The sequence below is a fragment of the Protomyctophum parallelum genome (assembly GCF_964188405.1).
Source record: "Protomyctophum parallelum genome assembly, chromosome: 10".
NCBI lineage: Eukaryota > Metazoa > Chordata > Actinopteri > Myctophiformes > Myctophidae > Protomyctophum > Protomyctophum parallelum.
Window position 1 is genome coordinate 42049715 of NC_139704.1, and position 14576 is coordinate 42064290.

The window sequence follows — 14576 nt, forward strand, 5'->3', positions numbered from 1 at the left end:
AGACCTACAAGCTCGTATCGCGACACTCGGTGGCGCGATATGAGCTTGTAGATCTGCTATTTTTCAATAGCTAAAGCATAACATGATGCTGACACCAAAATGGGTGCCCGTTCAGAATGGGTTAAAAGACCACTGATTAGCCCACTGACTACGAAACATGCTATACTTGGAGGTATTAATGAACATTATTTAAAGAGACATGAAACTTGCTCGAGACGGATCGCACGGTGAACATTGTTGAGACGTTGTTTTCATTCAAAGCTACATTATCATTGAGTGCATTAACCCTCTAAGACCCAGCGTTGCTTTTTAGCAACAATTTTATTTTAATTAATTACTAAATTATTATTATTTTTTTCTGTAATTTTTTCACCTAAACGTCATCAGTGATGTTCATTGCAATGCCATTTCAATGCCATTGGTCATGATATTTGCATATAAATACCCCCCACAGAGGCTGAAATTCACACAGATTAAAAATGTCTGAATTTTTTTTAACCTAAGACTTTTGACCTTTACCCTAATAAAAGTAGGTACAATAATTGTAATACATGTTTTTTTGTGATCATTAGAATGTCTAGAACATGTTTTATTCATTATTATGAAAGATATCCCCCAAATGTAAATTATTAATTTATTATATTATTATATAATTATTATACATTTTTCATCACACTTTATTTTTTTTTACATATTTTTTAGTCTTAGTCCTAGTAGTACAAAGTAGTAGTAAGGTTGAAATCTATTTTTTGCAAGTAGAAATTAATGCGGGTCTTAGAGGGTTGCATGAATGCATTTTCAAATGCAAAGTGATTTGAAAAACATTGATTTACCAAGAGAATTCAAAGGTCCATGAGTTATTAACCCATTCAATCCGGGAAAACTTTAGAAGACATTTGTATAATCGGCCAAGATGAATCCATGTTGGGCGGAAACCTTGTATGTCCAAAATTGTTACTTTTTGACGAAATGGAAAATAAAACCTCCAAAGTAGTGATTTTAGTCTCAAGTTCTTGTTAAACTTAATCACTTTCAAACTGGCCGCACTATTTTGAGCACCAAATTATTATAATTATTTCTCAGACTATTTCACTACTTTTGCAAAGATGAAATATTGAGATTCAAGGTTTCTGTCCGACATCGGCAATATATGGCTAAACCTGTGAATAAACAATGACACGTATTGGCTAGAGTATTGGCTAAGCACATTTAACAATTAACATTTAACAATTAGCTAGAGTATTGGCTAAGCACATTTAACAATTCTTTCCATTAAAGAGTTGGTGAGTCATTGACTAAAAATGAACAGATGCTGTAGACTCTACAGTGTTAGAGGCTATAATGAGATGGTAAAAGGGAGGCAGAGGAAAGGAGACCATAAGTGCGCTGAAGCTTAGCTCTCCATGTATCATGGCAATACTTCAATCCCAAATGATTTAATTCCTGCACTCAGTCTCTGGGGCCAGCAGAACAGGTTTATTAGCCGAGAAGGGAACGAGAATGCACCTGCCATTAAATCCTTCATTAAACTCTACTTACTTTCTTAATAGTCCCTCACCGAGTATTATGTGCATATAATTAAATTCATCCACATACACAGAATGTCTCATGTTTCTGCCAGAAGGCATAACGGCTACGGCTCCCTTACCTTCCTCTTCACAAATTTATCCCAGTAATTACTCGGAAATGACCTGGAAAGAGAAACAAAAGGCCATCACAATTGATGTCTCTGGCATAAACAGTGATTTAAACACCCTCCCACAAGGGTGGGAGGGTGGCGGTGTTACAAAATGAAAAACGTGGACATTTTTCCCCAAAAAGTACATTACGTTTTTCCGCTACATGAACAGTATACGACATAGAATAACATCATTTGATGAACGATTTTTTGTTTTTTGACACATTTTGAATGAAACTGTGAACTGCAACTGTGAATATACCCGCTATTGCTCCTGTAGTGATGATTATTTGTATTGTATGTCTTGTATGTCCTGATTATCAAATTAATACTATACTGAATACAATGGAAACATGCCCTCAGGGCTTTTTCTGTTATCCTTTTAGCATTGCTTGTATAATTGTACTTGCCGTACTGTTTGCAATAAAGTAACAATCAATCAAAAAACGGATCCATTACGTTTATGACACATGAACGTACGGTGTGCTGATGACCAGTCGGTCCCACTGTCCTTTGATGTCCTCGTCAGCTGGCTGCTCTGTCACATACGAGCCGTCAAACTCCAGCCGCCGGGCCACGTCCTTCTCGCGCTTGAAGATCACCAGCGGTACCTTACAATCAAATGCACTGAGCTAAAACCAACTTTCTGGACAGAAAGGGAGGTTTTAGAAGTAGAAAGGAATATACAACAATACGCACTCTTTTTGGGACTTAAAGCCCAAACCACACCAATGCAAACTAGTCGCAACTCCTTGCAGGTTAACCTCACTAATTGCAACTGCCATTGGGGATAATGGTTGCAAGTAGTTGCATGGTGAACCATTGGTGCGCTTTGGGCTTAAGAGTCTAGTTTAATAATTATAAGGATCCGCAGCAGCAGTCTAATCATTATTAAACAACTCTTAAGACTGAGAGTGCGGATTATATTCCTTTATACGTATTATCTGAATACCCAGCATATACATTTTATATTTAAAGGAGCATTCAGTGATTTGGGTGATTTGGAAAACCCCCTGTAACAAGATGTGCACATGCACGCACTACAGTGGGGGGACACGCGACAGGCCAACAGCACTCACAGAGTCACAGCAAGGCCTGCTGTGAGCTCGATCGATCATGATTGGCGGAAGGCCCCTCTCTATCCTGATTGGATGAAGACTGAAGACCCAGCCAAAAACGAAACCTACGTTTTTCTTTATCCCAGGGGTTAACAGGGGACAGGGAGGAACTCCTTATTATGATCAGCACACTCTATAGTAGGGAGGATTATCACAACAAAACAAAAAAATAAGTGATATTTGAATTAAGTTAATACCCAGTACATTCAATTTATTTAATACCCAGTATATTTCTGAACATTTCCAGACTGTCCTTGGGTTGAGTGAGCCTTTCTCTTGAATTGAGGTTTTAAAAAGTGACAGTATTTCAGATTCTTTCATACCGCTTAAAACCTCATAAAATACCACCTTACCCTGGGCCCTGGCTGGAGGCTTGGCACATTATAATTAAATTGATTTGTATGCGGATAGACTGTGGTGACAAACGGTATTTCATCACTGTCGGGTATAAACCTTGTAAGTCCTTAATTGTCCTTTTAATTTATCCGTTTCATAATTTTATCCAAAAGTAGTTAATATAGCCAATCTACAAGCTCACAGCTTGTAGATTGAATATTTTCAATGAAAAGTATTAACAAGCGCTTAAATTGGGACTAATAATAACGACATTGGATCCATTGGAACACAAGCTCTTTTTTTGTCAAAAGAAAAAACGTTTTGGAAACCTTTGGACATACAAGGCCCCGACCGACAGCGGCAATTTGAAGATGGTGCACCTTGAGACAGTAGTAGCCAATAATACAACAGAAGGAGATGATGGTATGTGCTATGGCCAGGAAGTGAAGAGATGGCTCCATGTATCCTGTGCTCTCCTCCAGGACAAAACAAACACTGCCTTCCACGACTGGGTCCTGCTCTACCATCTCATCCTCTTCCTCGAGTTGTTTGGGCGAGGATGACACCTGGGGAGAAAGACAGTAATGCAGCAGGTATGGTACACTTTAACACTTACTATCTCGCTCTCTAGGTCATCAGGCAACAACATCATACATGTAAAGGTAAACACTTAATTATGTGTTATGTCATTTCTATTCATTTCATTTCTTTAACCTTTATTTATCCATGGAGGATATTTTCAAGGAAGTCCTGATAACAGCATGTCAGTACAACAAATACAAATATTCAATGAGGAATGGAGAATCCAGCAACTCCTTTAGTATGTGGTTTCTTTCCATTATTCTTGCTGAGAGAAAGAAAAAGGATCAATGAACACAGAACCACACAGGAGAGTCTGCACTACAGTGCCTACGCAGCTGGCCAAATATTTAGGTTCAAGACCTAAAGACTGCTTCTAACAAGTCTCATCCTTTAATATTGTTATTGTTAAAACATACACAATCATCACCGTTTGTTCGACTGATGATAGGAAACGAGACACAGAAGAAAGAAAAATGGATCACACATTGAATATGGTTTGTTATAAATTACAAACAAATCCTCACCTTGTAAAAGAGGAGGATGAAGTTAATTGCAAAGGCGACAAAAAGGGCCAGCAGCCGCATGTTGTAGAAGTTCCTCGCAAAGTAATTCTTTCAGCAATTAGAAAGAAAACAATCAATTTCACAGGAAGGAAATAAACACGAGTGTGAGTGAGTATTTGTTTGGATGAATGTATGCACACAACATATGGCTTTATAGTGTTCATTCATTACCAGCAGCCTCTTGTGATGAGTGCTCATCATCTCCCATACGGCAGACGGATGGCTCTCTGGTTGCTCCGCCTTAATGGAGAATCTCCTGTATCTCTGTGTGGCCTTAGTCTCCTCCATCATATCTCTGTCCTCTGAAGTGTCTTCACTGCAAATGAAAAAGGAACTCAAACCTTTTTGTTCTGACAGTGATTCGAATATTGAAGTTGTAGATAGACAGATAATTACATTTTCATATATTGTCGTTTGTTTTGGCCTTGCCACATGACTTAGCTATCTGAACTCCAGGGCATTTATGAAGCTTTTCTTTTCTTTCCCAAAAACAAAGCTTAATAGTGTTGGCCTTGCACAAAGACTGCATTATAACTCAAACGTATTCTGTAAATAATACGACTATTAATCAAAGGTGTGTCATAGACTGAGGTTGAACAAGGTCAAGTAATCAGTTTCGGAGATGAAAGATTCTCACTTTGCTTTCTGTGACTCAGACGATTTCTCATCTCCCCCCTCTTTGCAGGCTTGGGCCTAAAAGTGTTATAAACAAAATACATTTTGAAATCAAACTCGAGCATAAATCAATACTTTTATATCATGTGTTGAACTTGAAAGGTAATCGCACCAAATAAAATGTGATTTTTCTGACCCATTTTTCTGAAAAAAAGAGTTTACTATGCAGCCCTGGATAAAAAGCCTGTCTGTAAAAAGAAAACAACATAAATTACACCGCAACTAGAGAGAGATAATCAATCCCAGTCCCATCACCTGATATTTGCCAGGGGTATCAGTCGTGTCTCCATGTCTGGTGGCGCCACTGAACAGGTCAGTCAGACTGGCTCTGAGGTCATGCGTTAGAAGTCTGTATTGCCCGCCTTCCTTCCTCAATCTGAGGCCAAATATGTCAGACAGAGCACCCACCTCCCCGGGGAATGTGGCCGCCACCTGACCCAGCTCCCTTATCTCCCTCTGGGAGGTGAAGCTGGCCGTGCGCTGCCTCAGCCGCTCCTCTGAGCACGTCACCCCCATGACTTCGTCCAGTGTTGGCTCGGGGATGCCACCCAGCAGGTCTGAGAGCCTCATCCTCTTGGCTGCTTCTATGAGCCCCCCGTTGACAAAGGCGAGGTACAACACGTAAAGGACGCCACGCACTGACGCAGAAGCTAAACAGAACGCACACATGAGGATGAAGCTGAGAAAGGACATGGTCGATGTGAGGAGGTCCCTCAGAGCTGTCCACTTCATTTGTTTCTTCAGGTTTTTGATGGAGAATAGAAACATCAGCATCATCAATCCATGGGGCAGGCACGCGATTGCAGACCATATCGTGGATAGGGAAAGGCAGCGTTTGGTGTCTTCCTTGTCTCCCCCTTCATGAAGGCTTTTCTCTTCCTTATTGTCTGCCTCTCTCCTCTCCTCCGCTCCTCTCTCTCCGGCATCTGAGTCGGATAACTGGGCCGCTAGCTTCATCTCAAAGATTGTGTCCTCACAGAAATTTACAAACATCTCCATCTTTTCCTTCTCCCCACCCTCATTGACCACATCGAATATGAACTGTCTCTTCGACTCTTTCACCTGAGGTTTCTCCCACTGGGTGCGGCTGGACTCACTGATCTCAAAGTAGACCCTCTCGATGCGCTTTCCACCGCCCAGGATCTCAATGCGTCCCAGGTAGGGCTGGAAGTAAGTCAGAATGCACTTCGACAGCTCCAAGAACATTCCCAGTCGGGAGTCATGGGGCATGTGCTCAGACAAGTTGGTCAGGAGAACAGCGATGCTGAATCCAATGTCTTTGGCCGGCTCATGGAATCGGTCAACGAAGGCTTCGTACTCCAGGAGCTCGCTCTCATCGGTTTCTGCGCAGGAGAGCAGGAAATGGGTCTCGGCGTGGGAGAAGCGATTGCAGCTCTCCATGGCTCGCTGGAAGTCCTTCTTGGAGACGCGTCCCTTGGCGTCAGGGTCATACTCCTGAAAGGCATCCGAAGAGGTGAGGTCTTTGAGTTTGAGGAACATGTCAAAGAACTTGAGGATCATCTCCACGTTGCTGGATGACTCCACCAGCATATCCACCATCTGCTTTCCGATGGTTCCATTTACCACATTACCTACAGAAGAAATGGGATAAAATTGACAGATTAAGTATAGCAGTGATGATACTAAACTCAAAATCACAATTTACTAAGTATCATCAAGTGGACATGTGCTAATCATACCTTCCAACATGGACAGCAGCATCACCACCATGTCCTTGTGTAAATCCATGAGCTCTTTCAGAAGCTCAATCTGACTTGAATCCTGTAATGAAAAAATAAATTTTCATTTTCAGACATTTGGCAGTTACTTATAACCACAAGTGCCAATACGTATGACAGAGACAAGGTTTATGCACATAAAAAAACAATGTACAGAACCTGAGAAAGCTTCATCTGCATGTGGGCGAAAACGTGGAGGAATCCCACCACAGCATCCCACAGCCGACTGTGGGCTAGACTCTGCTGGTTCCCAGTGCACGGACCCTGAATACAGACCATACCATTCATTAGAGCATGTGCAGCTACAGTATAACACTTGAGCTGTCAATCAAAGCAACTGTCAATCAAAGCACTCAATAACAGATAACTAACTACTGGGAGAGTGCATTACTGCAATACTTGAACCTTGATATATTTGCACAGTGTGGGTAGGTTTAATTATTTTTTTGTACTTTGAACTGTATTTTTTGTACAATGAACTGTGTGTGTATGTATGCATGTAATGTATAACGCTGTCTCTCTTGGTGCCCAAGACGAATTTCTCCTCGGAGACAATAAAGGCTATTGAATTGAATTGAATTGAGCGCAGGTGCTTCTAATGTACTGTATCTAGTAGAAACAGACAGTTTCACAGAAACATTCTGTTATAATTAGCGAATCGAAAGGAAATTAATTAAGCCTAGAGGAAATATACTATTAAACAACACAAATAAAATTTAATATGGAACCTTTGTCCTACATTAGGTTGTTTAAGATTGCAAGCCAACTCTTCTTCCCATTTATATGCTTCTTCGCTGTCATGTGAAACTTAAATCTCTACAAGAGGGGCCTGTGTGGGACTGCCAGGCACACAGCAGCACTATCATGTCCATCTCCAATAGGAGAGTGCGTAAATTGCAAGGGAACAACTTAATTAATTATTTCAATCTCCCCCCGCCAATACCGAGTCAATCATGTGTGTTCTGTATTTGTCTACAGCAGGGGTTCCCAAACGTTTTTGGACCAGGTACCCCTTGGGGTAGATATTTTTCCAGGTACCCCCTCATCCTCGCAACACAGATAACAATATATTTACAACCACAAGCAGTGTTTCCTGCAGGAAAAAGCTTTGGCATGGTGCTGGGCGCAGGCCGCAGGGGGGCCTTCTTGCGTCGAACATTTTGATTAATTAATTAATTTGATTCAATAATTAATTAATAAGATTAATAAATTAAGATTGATTTGTATTATTGCTCTTGTATTGGTATTGGAGACACTGGGGGGACACTGCATGGGGGACACTGGGCAGGCACTGAGGGGACACTGGGGAGGCACTGGGAAGGCACTGAGGGCACACTGGGGAGGCACTGGGGAGACACTGGGGAGCATGGGGAGGCACTCAGGGGACACTGGGGAGGTACTGGGGAGCCACTGGGCAGACACTGCAGGCACCATGGCAGACACTGGGGAGGCACTGGGCAGACACTGGGCAGACACTGCAGGGCAGACACTGGGGTGGCACTTGGGGAGGCACTGGGGAGGTACTGGACATTTCATATCACACACACACACACACACACACACACCATGATTCACTAGACCCCTAAAAACCCCCCCCCTTTTTTTTTTTTTTTTTTAGGGGGCTTGGGTACCCCCTGGCTATGCGTCGCGTACCCCTAGGGGTCCACGGACCCCACTTTGGGAACCGCTGGTCTACAGATCCAAAAGTTTTGCTTTTCAGCAGCAACTGCTTAAATGTGTGTTTCACTGACTGAAAGGTACAAAGACATGCACATCCAATCCCAATTTGGGCAGGTGCTGAGCGGTGAGTAGTAGTATGCACAGATAAGGAAAAGAAGGTACTCGCACACTGTGGGCTCCGATTGACTGTGACGTTTCGAGCACGTCTGAGGAAGAGCATTGCGCTCGAAACGTCACAGTAAACTTTTGTGCAAATAAAGGCACTTCACGAGCATCGGAGCTCACTGACTGATACTCCCTCCATCCATAAATCTGTGTTTTATTTGATTAATATGATTTTCTCTGTCAGCCTGAGTTGATCAAGGGGCGACGTCACATAGCTAATAGTCTACACATACAGCTGCCACGCTGAAAACTCCATATGAGGTTTAGGGAATGCCCAGGTTCATTCAGGTAATGGGCGGTGGCTCAGGGGTAGAGTGCCTGGATGGCAACCGTAAGGCTAACCCGGGCTCCCCCAGAGTTACTGTCGAAGTGTCCTTGAGCAAGACACTGACAATTGGGATTATGTTTATTGCGGCACAGATCTGTTGCAATTAGATGTAATGTCACTGCAACTAAGTAGAAATATTTCTTATTAGAAAGTTAGGTACTGTATTATGCAATTTCCCATAATGTACCAATTATTTTGTATAATTAGGATGTATGTGTTTCTTTCCATCTAATAGAAGAAAACACAATGTTTAATTATGTCTTTAATTATGTTACATTTCATTCAATTTCTAGTTTATAATGTAGGGATAATTGCGTATATAACTGTATAACTGTGTTTGTTTCTGTTTAATAAAAACATAACAATAACTAGAAAAAGTGCCCTTCCGGGCACAGGTCTCCACCAGGTTATCCACAGATCCGTGCAGTTAGAGGTAAAAACACTTTTCGGCCAGTTATAGCGCCACCTTGAGGCTGAGTTGAAATTGTTCATGTGGCATTTCGTCCTCGGCCTAGTGGGAATGTGGGTGCACAATTTCACGGAAATCACGCGATGTGTTCATGATTTGCAGCATTTTGTTTCAAACTGAGCACTCCTGTGAACTTTGGAAGCCAATCTTAACCAATCAGGATGGAGTCTGATAAATCTGAAAGACCCGTTTTGTTGAATGGCTCTAGAGAGACTGTGTACCAATTTGCGTGATGTTTGGACAAAATCTGTAGGTGTACTGTGCAAAAACTTGTTTTGCACAAAGCGGCCTCCTGGTGGCGCTATAACAGGCCGTTCTGGAAAGTTTGGGGCAGAGGTTCATGGTTGGCATCCAGGGAGTGTGTGTGCAAAATATGGCATCGAAAAACTTGTTTTGCACAAAGCGGCCTCCTGGTGGCGCTATAACAGGCCGTTCTGGAAAGTTTGGGGCAGAGGTTCATGGTTGGCATCCAGGGAGTGTGTGTGCAAAATATGGCATCGACCGGGTTAACGGTGGCCGAGATTAGCTGTTCACGGACACACGGACACACGGACACACGGACACACGGACACACGGACGGACGGAGTGCAAAACATACTCTCCCCACATGCCTTCGGCCTGGTGGAGACAATAATAATAAATTTCTAATAACGCCATATTACGTCTTATTGGGTGTTCTGTGAATTAGGCTGCGACCGTATATCTCATAAATACTTTTTAGGTGAGCAAAATTCCCTTCCGGTAAAGGAAGGCAAAGTTCTTGCGAGTGCACATGGATTGCTGACTCAGTGTCTACTCCATGTGAAAGCTCACCTGAATGTACTCGGTAAGTGTGTTGAAGACTTGTTTCGCTACGCTGATGGCCTTGGAAAGGTTGTGCTGTCCGTTCTCATCAATCACCTCCTTCCCTGAGTAGTACCAGTAGAAGTCACTGATTGACTCCTGTAGATAATTACATGAAAACATTTATATTTCAGATCCAAGAGGCCGGGGAAAAATATTCTTTGTTTCAGAGAAAATGGCAATGACTTAGAAAATGGTTAGTGCACAGTAGTCAACGTTCACAAAATAGATAATTGGATACTACACTCCAAACTAGTTCAGGCAGATGCACAACAACACTATGTTGGCATTGTATATGCGACAACGTGTCAAGCAGATATCCAAATTAACATTCTATTTAAGCTCAGCTCCTTAATTGTACTTCCTCTTGCTGCCAGCGCCACTCATAGTTGTATGTGCATTGTTTGCTCCCACCACCACCCCAGCAGCACTAGTATAGGCTATATGCTTTCCCTGATCTGTTTCCCCGTAATAGATGTGTATCTTGTTGCTCTTATAGTCTCCTAATCATGAATAGGGAACAGGGAATAATGTATGTATAGCAGAGCGTGAATGCCTAGATCAAATATAATATTCACACTATATTATGAATAAAATGTTTTCAGTCTAGTCGTGAGTTATCTGACTGAACTAATTGGATATTTCAGTTGGATTGGATCTAACCAGAACAAATGAGTCTGTCTGTAAAATATGACCAGGCAAGTCTGCTGACCACACAGTGAGGCAACACTAGTTATTTCAGCTGCTGCTACCTTACTGTCTGGCAATCATTTTTGGATTTCAGTAGGAATGCATCCATAGATCTCTTCTTGAGCCACACCTTTACGATATACGATAAGATAAAACTTCATTGTCAGCTTGCACTGAAATTTGTTTTGCGTTCATGACGTCACCGTTCAAGATACAGACAAGACATACTGTACACAATACATTACAGAAGATACATTACAGGACACAAATCACAGAAGCAGACAGGAACAAGAACAATAGAACATATCCTCTTGATTTACAGATGTTGGTTTAAAAGCAGAACAGACTGGTGTACAAAATAATTCTTTAGCCTGTTTTTCTTTTATTTAGGGACTCTAAATCACCTCATGGAGGGCAACAGTTGATATTCATCATTTAAAACATGTAAGGGGGCAGAGGAGATACTCCAGTCTAAGCATGCTCTTGGTCTGGGCTTCTCAACAGGCCTACCAACTATTTTAGCGCAGATCCTAATTTGTCTATAGTTTGTATTATATACTATAGATAGGCTGTTAAACCAGGCCGTGCTACAGCCTAGATGCCAGGACCGTTAGGCTGGCCGAGGCCCATATAAAGGTTTTTAATCAGCTGCAGCAGTTGAAGGCTCACAAAGCGTCACATAATATTTTCAACGATTTTGAAAGTGAACGCGCTTAAGGCTGCCCAAGAGCTTGTGACTAAATAATCTACATTGGTTCCATTGGAACACAGGTAATCTTTTTCCCAGTTCCTGAAAAGTAACAGTTTTGGACATACAAGTTTCAGCGATGTTTATGTATCCAACAGCTGGCTACATTTTTGTCACAGTACTCCAGTGCATCATGGTGCTCTGGTCATAAAACTAAGGCTTTCAGTGTAGGCTCACCTGTACTCTGAGTAGGTAGTCTACAGTGGAACTGACAATGTTGACAGTGGTGTTGTTCCCCCTTTGTGTCCTCAAATAATTCTGGAAATCTATATTTAGCATATAACATTGAGTAAGAGAAGACGAAGACGAAGAAGAATGAGCATCATTTTACAATATTCAATAGAAATTCACCCGTTGCAAAGAGAAAACCGGTAAAATTCACAGCAGACTGAAATAGACTGTTAGGCTGCCATTCACCTGTCTCTTTAATTTAACAATTAGGTGGAAACGACAAGATAATAACTTCCCTTTCGAGTGTCACTCTAGTCTAAACTAAGCATCTACGTAGGGTTTAATAGATGGCTGTATGGCAGTAATGTCAGCTGTGTGTGCGTGTGTGTGCGTGTGCGTGCGTGCGTAAGTAACCTGAGTTGTGTCCCTCACAGAGCAGCTGTAGGAAACGGAAAAGGTCGCGTGTCAGCTCCTCATCTGGCATCACCTTCTCGCCTGGGCAACAGGGGAGTGGGGGGGGGGGGGGGGGGGGGGTGCAAGAGGAAGAGATAAAGGTAGGCGGGTGAGAGGAATGGAAGCAGAGGGGATGTTAGATGGAATCTATTCCAATTGAAAATGTGAGCACAGCGTGATCTTAAGCGAAAGACACGGCATACAGACAGAAGGAGGGGAGGTCTACAGGAGAGCCAGCATAGCATTAAACTGAAAGGAGCTCTGGGTAATAATACGGAGACCAAGGTGACAACGGAGGAGGAAAAATCCAGTGTCTGTTCATTCACGGCCAGGGATCCGACAGCTGTGACCATTCATCGTGCCACCGTTGTATTGAAACAGATTTTTCATTTCATACTGTACCAGAGCCCTCATCCGAGGTCATGCCCAATCCTTCTGCTTTGTTCTGCCTCTCAAATGCATTCAGATCCAGCACACTGGGCAGCAGAGGAACAGACGCACGCACGCACGCACGCACGCACGCACGCACGCACGCACGCACACACACACACACACACACAGAAATGAGAACAGCTTTAGTGCTATGGACATTCTTGTGGTGTATTCCTATCAGTTAACAAGGCTCAGTGAAGTCTGTCACCCTCCTCTGTAACAGGTGACAAAACACGTCGGATTATCATCAACCAGCAGCCTTCTGCTCACTCACCTGCAAGACCGCATGAGTCCTGCCATGCTTTGAAAGAAGCCAACATCTCGCCTGTCTTTCAAATAATCCAGCATTTTCTGTCACAAAGAGCATCAAAGACAGGGAAAGATGAGTGGATGAGGCAGCAGATATAAAATGGAGATTTGGGCTATTTTGCTTTGCAGGGCTTTTTATGCTAATCAGTATAATCACTGTGAGTGTGTCAACAGCATAGCTCTCTCAAGGCAACAGAAATGAATGAATAGGCTCACTTCTGAATGTAGAAACAGTCCAATGCTCCATGACAAAGCCTGTGCCTGGACTTAGTTTATCGAATATCTACAAGCTCTGCTATTTTCACATGCAACTACGGTAGGTATATGTATGAATCAGGATTCAAGCCTAGATCACGAATTAATTATGTGATATAAGAAGGGGGGTGGGGGGGGGGAATGCAGGAACAATTTTCCTTTGTGGAATAAATAGTAACAATAAGCTTGTGTCATCATTGCATTAACATCCAATCATAATGAAACTGTTAAAATTACAATAATACACTCAAGGTTGTACTACTTCATAACTATGGCAATACTGTGCTGTTTTACACAGCACTCCAATGTCCAATATGAAGGTATAGCACTCAGTTTAAGACATCATATACAGTACTTCAAATATAACCCATATCACCATAAGAACAGGGTATCATTAAAAAAACCTCAAACCTCAAAACATTAGTTGTAAATAATCCCTTGTTTTATTCCAATAAATTCGTAACCAGCAATGTCCGGAATTTTGGGAACATTTATATATTTCTTATATATTTTTATATTTTCATAATGGTGGAAACAGGTGGACAGGTGGAAACCGATAAGTAATATTTGAGAATTATAGATTATCAGAAGCAAAGACTAGTTCCGCTATGCTAGAATTCCCTTGATGTTTATCCAATCAGTGAAGCTATCCAAGAGGGAGGTAAACGTATCTATTGTCAATCACAGCCTCCATGCACACTGCCAACTGCAACTTAAAGCAATCATCTTGCCAATTCGTCACTTAATTACCACACTGTCAGTCTAGCACATCGATCTGGGATAAAGATGTAATCAACCTACAAATTATCTGCTCCCCCTTTGTAAATAACTGCTTAGGCAGTGTGCGTGTGGGCATGACAGACGTCAGGTAAATTTGTCGCCTGTTTCTTTTTTTTTTTTTTTTTGATTTTTTTTTTTTGCGGCTTACGCCTTTTTTTATTGATTTTTGAAGGGACAGACAGTAGGCTGACAGGAAACGGGAGAGAGATGGGGGGATGACATGCAGTAAAGGCCGTGTCGGGTCCGGGAGTCGAACCCGCGGCACACTGCGACTGGATTACCAGTCCGGTGCCCAGACCGTTACGCTACGGCCTGGGCCTGTCGCCTGTTTCTTGATTGGATAGACGTCTTACCCATGTCTTTTTTAGAAGGTAATTGCACAGTAACATTTACAGCACAGTCCCAGAATTGTAGTAAAACCGGTTAAAAAGGGAAAATAAAGATCGTGCTACAGCAGCATGCAGTCTCCTTGCCATGACCATAACCAGAGATCACAAATACAATTCAGCAAAATAACAGTCAAGACCATTGTATCACCATTGTATCATCAAATGATATTAAT

General features: G+C 42.1%; 1 protein-coding gene across 1 annotated transcript in view; it reads right to left on the minus strand.

The window, feature by feature from the left end:
* LOC310865836 (ryanodine receptor 2-like) overlaps window positions 1-14576 on the minus strand; it is a gene marked incomplete at both ends in the record, with an annotated part of 126701 nt that overhangs the window by 19795 nt on the left and 92330 nt on the right. Inside the window, 14 exons of the mRNA XM_083775046.1 lie at window positions 1649-1691; window positions 2159-2289; window positions 3513-3698; window positions 4239-4325; window positions 4449-4593; window positions 4915-4970; window positions 5361-6544; window positions 6653-6734; window positions 6851-6955; window positions 10147-10275; window positions 11792-11880; window positions 12200-12280; window positions 12641-12714; window positions 12945-13021. Coding sequence (XP_083631172.1) covers window positions 1649-1691; window positions 2159-2289; window positions 3513-3698; window positions 4239-4325; window positions 4449-4593; window positions 4915-4970; window positions 5361-6544; window positions 6653-6734; window positions 6851-6955; window positions 10147-10275; window positions 11792-11880; window positions 12200-12280; window positions 12641-12714; window positions 12945-13021 — 2469 coding nt within the window. The remainder of the gene's footprint in view (window positions 1-1648; window positions 1692-2158; window positions 2290-3512; window positions 3699-4238; window positions 4326-4448; window positions 4594-4914; window positions 4971-5360; window positions 6545-6652; window positions 6735-6850; window positions 6956-10146; window positions 10276-11791; window positions 11881-12199; window positions 12281-12640; window positions 12715-12944; window positions 13022-14576) is intronic.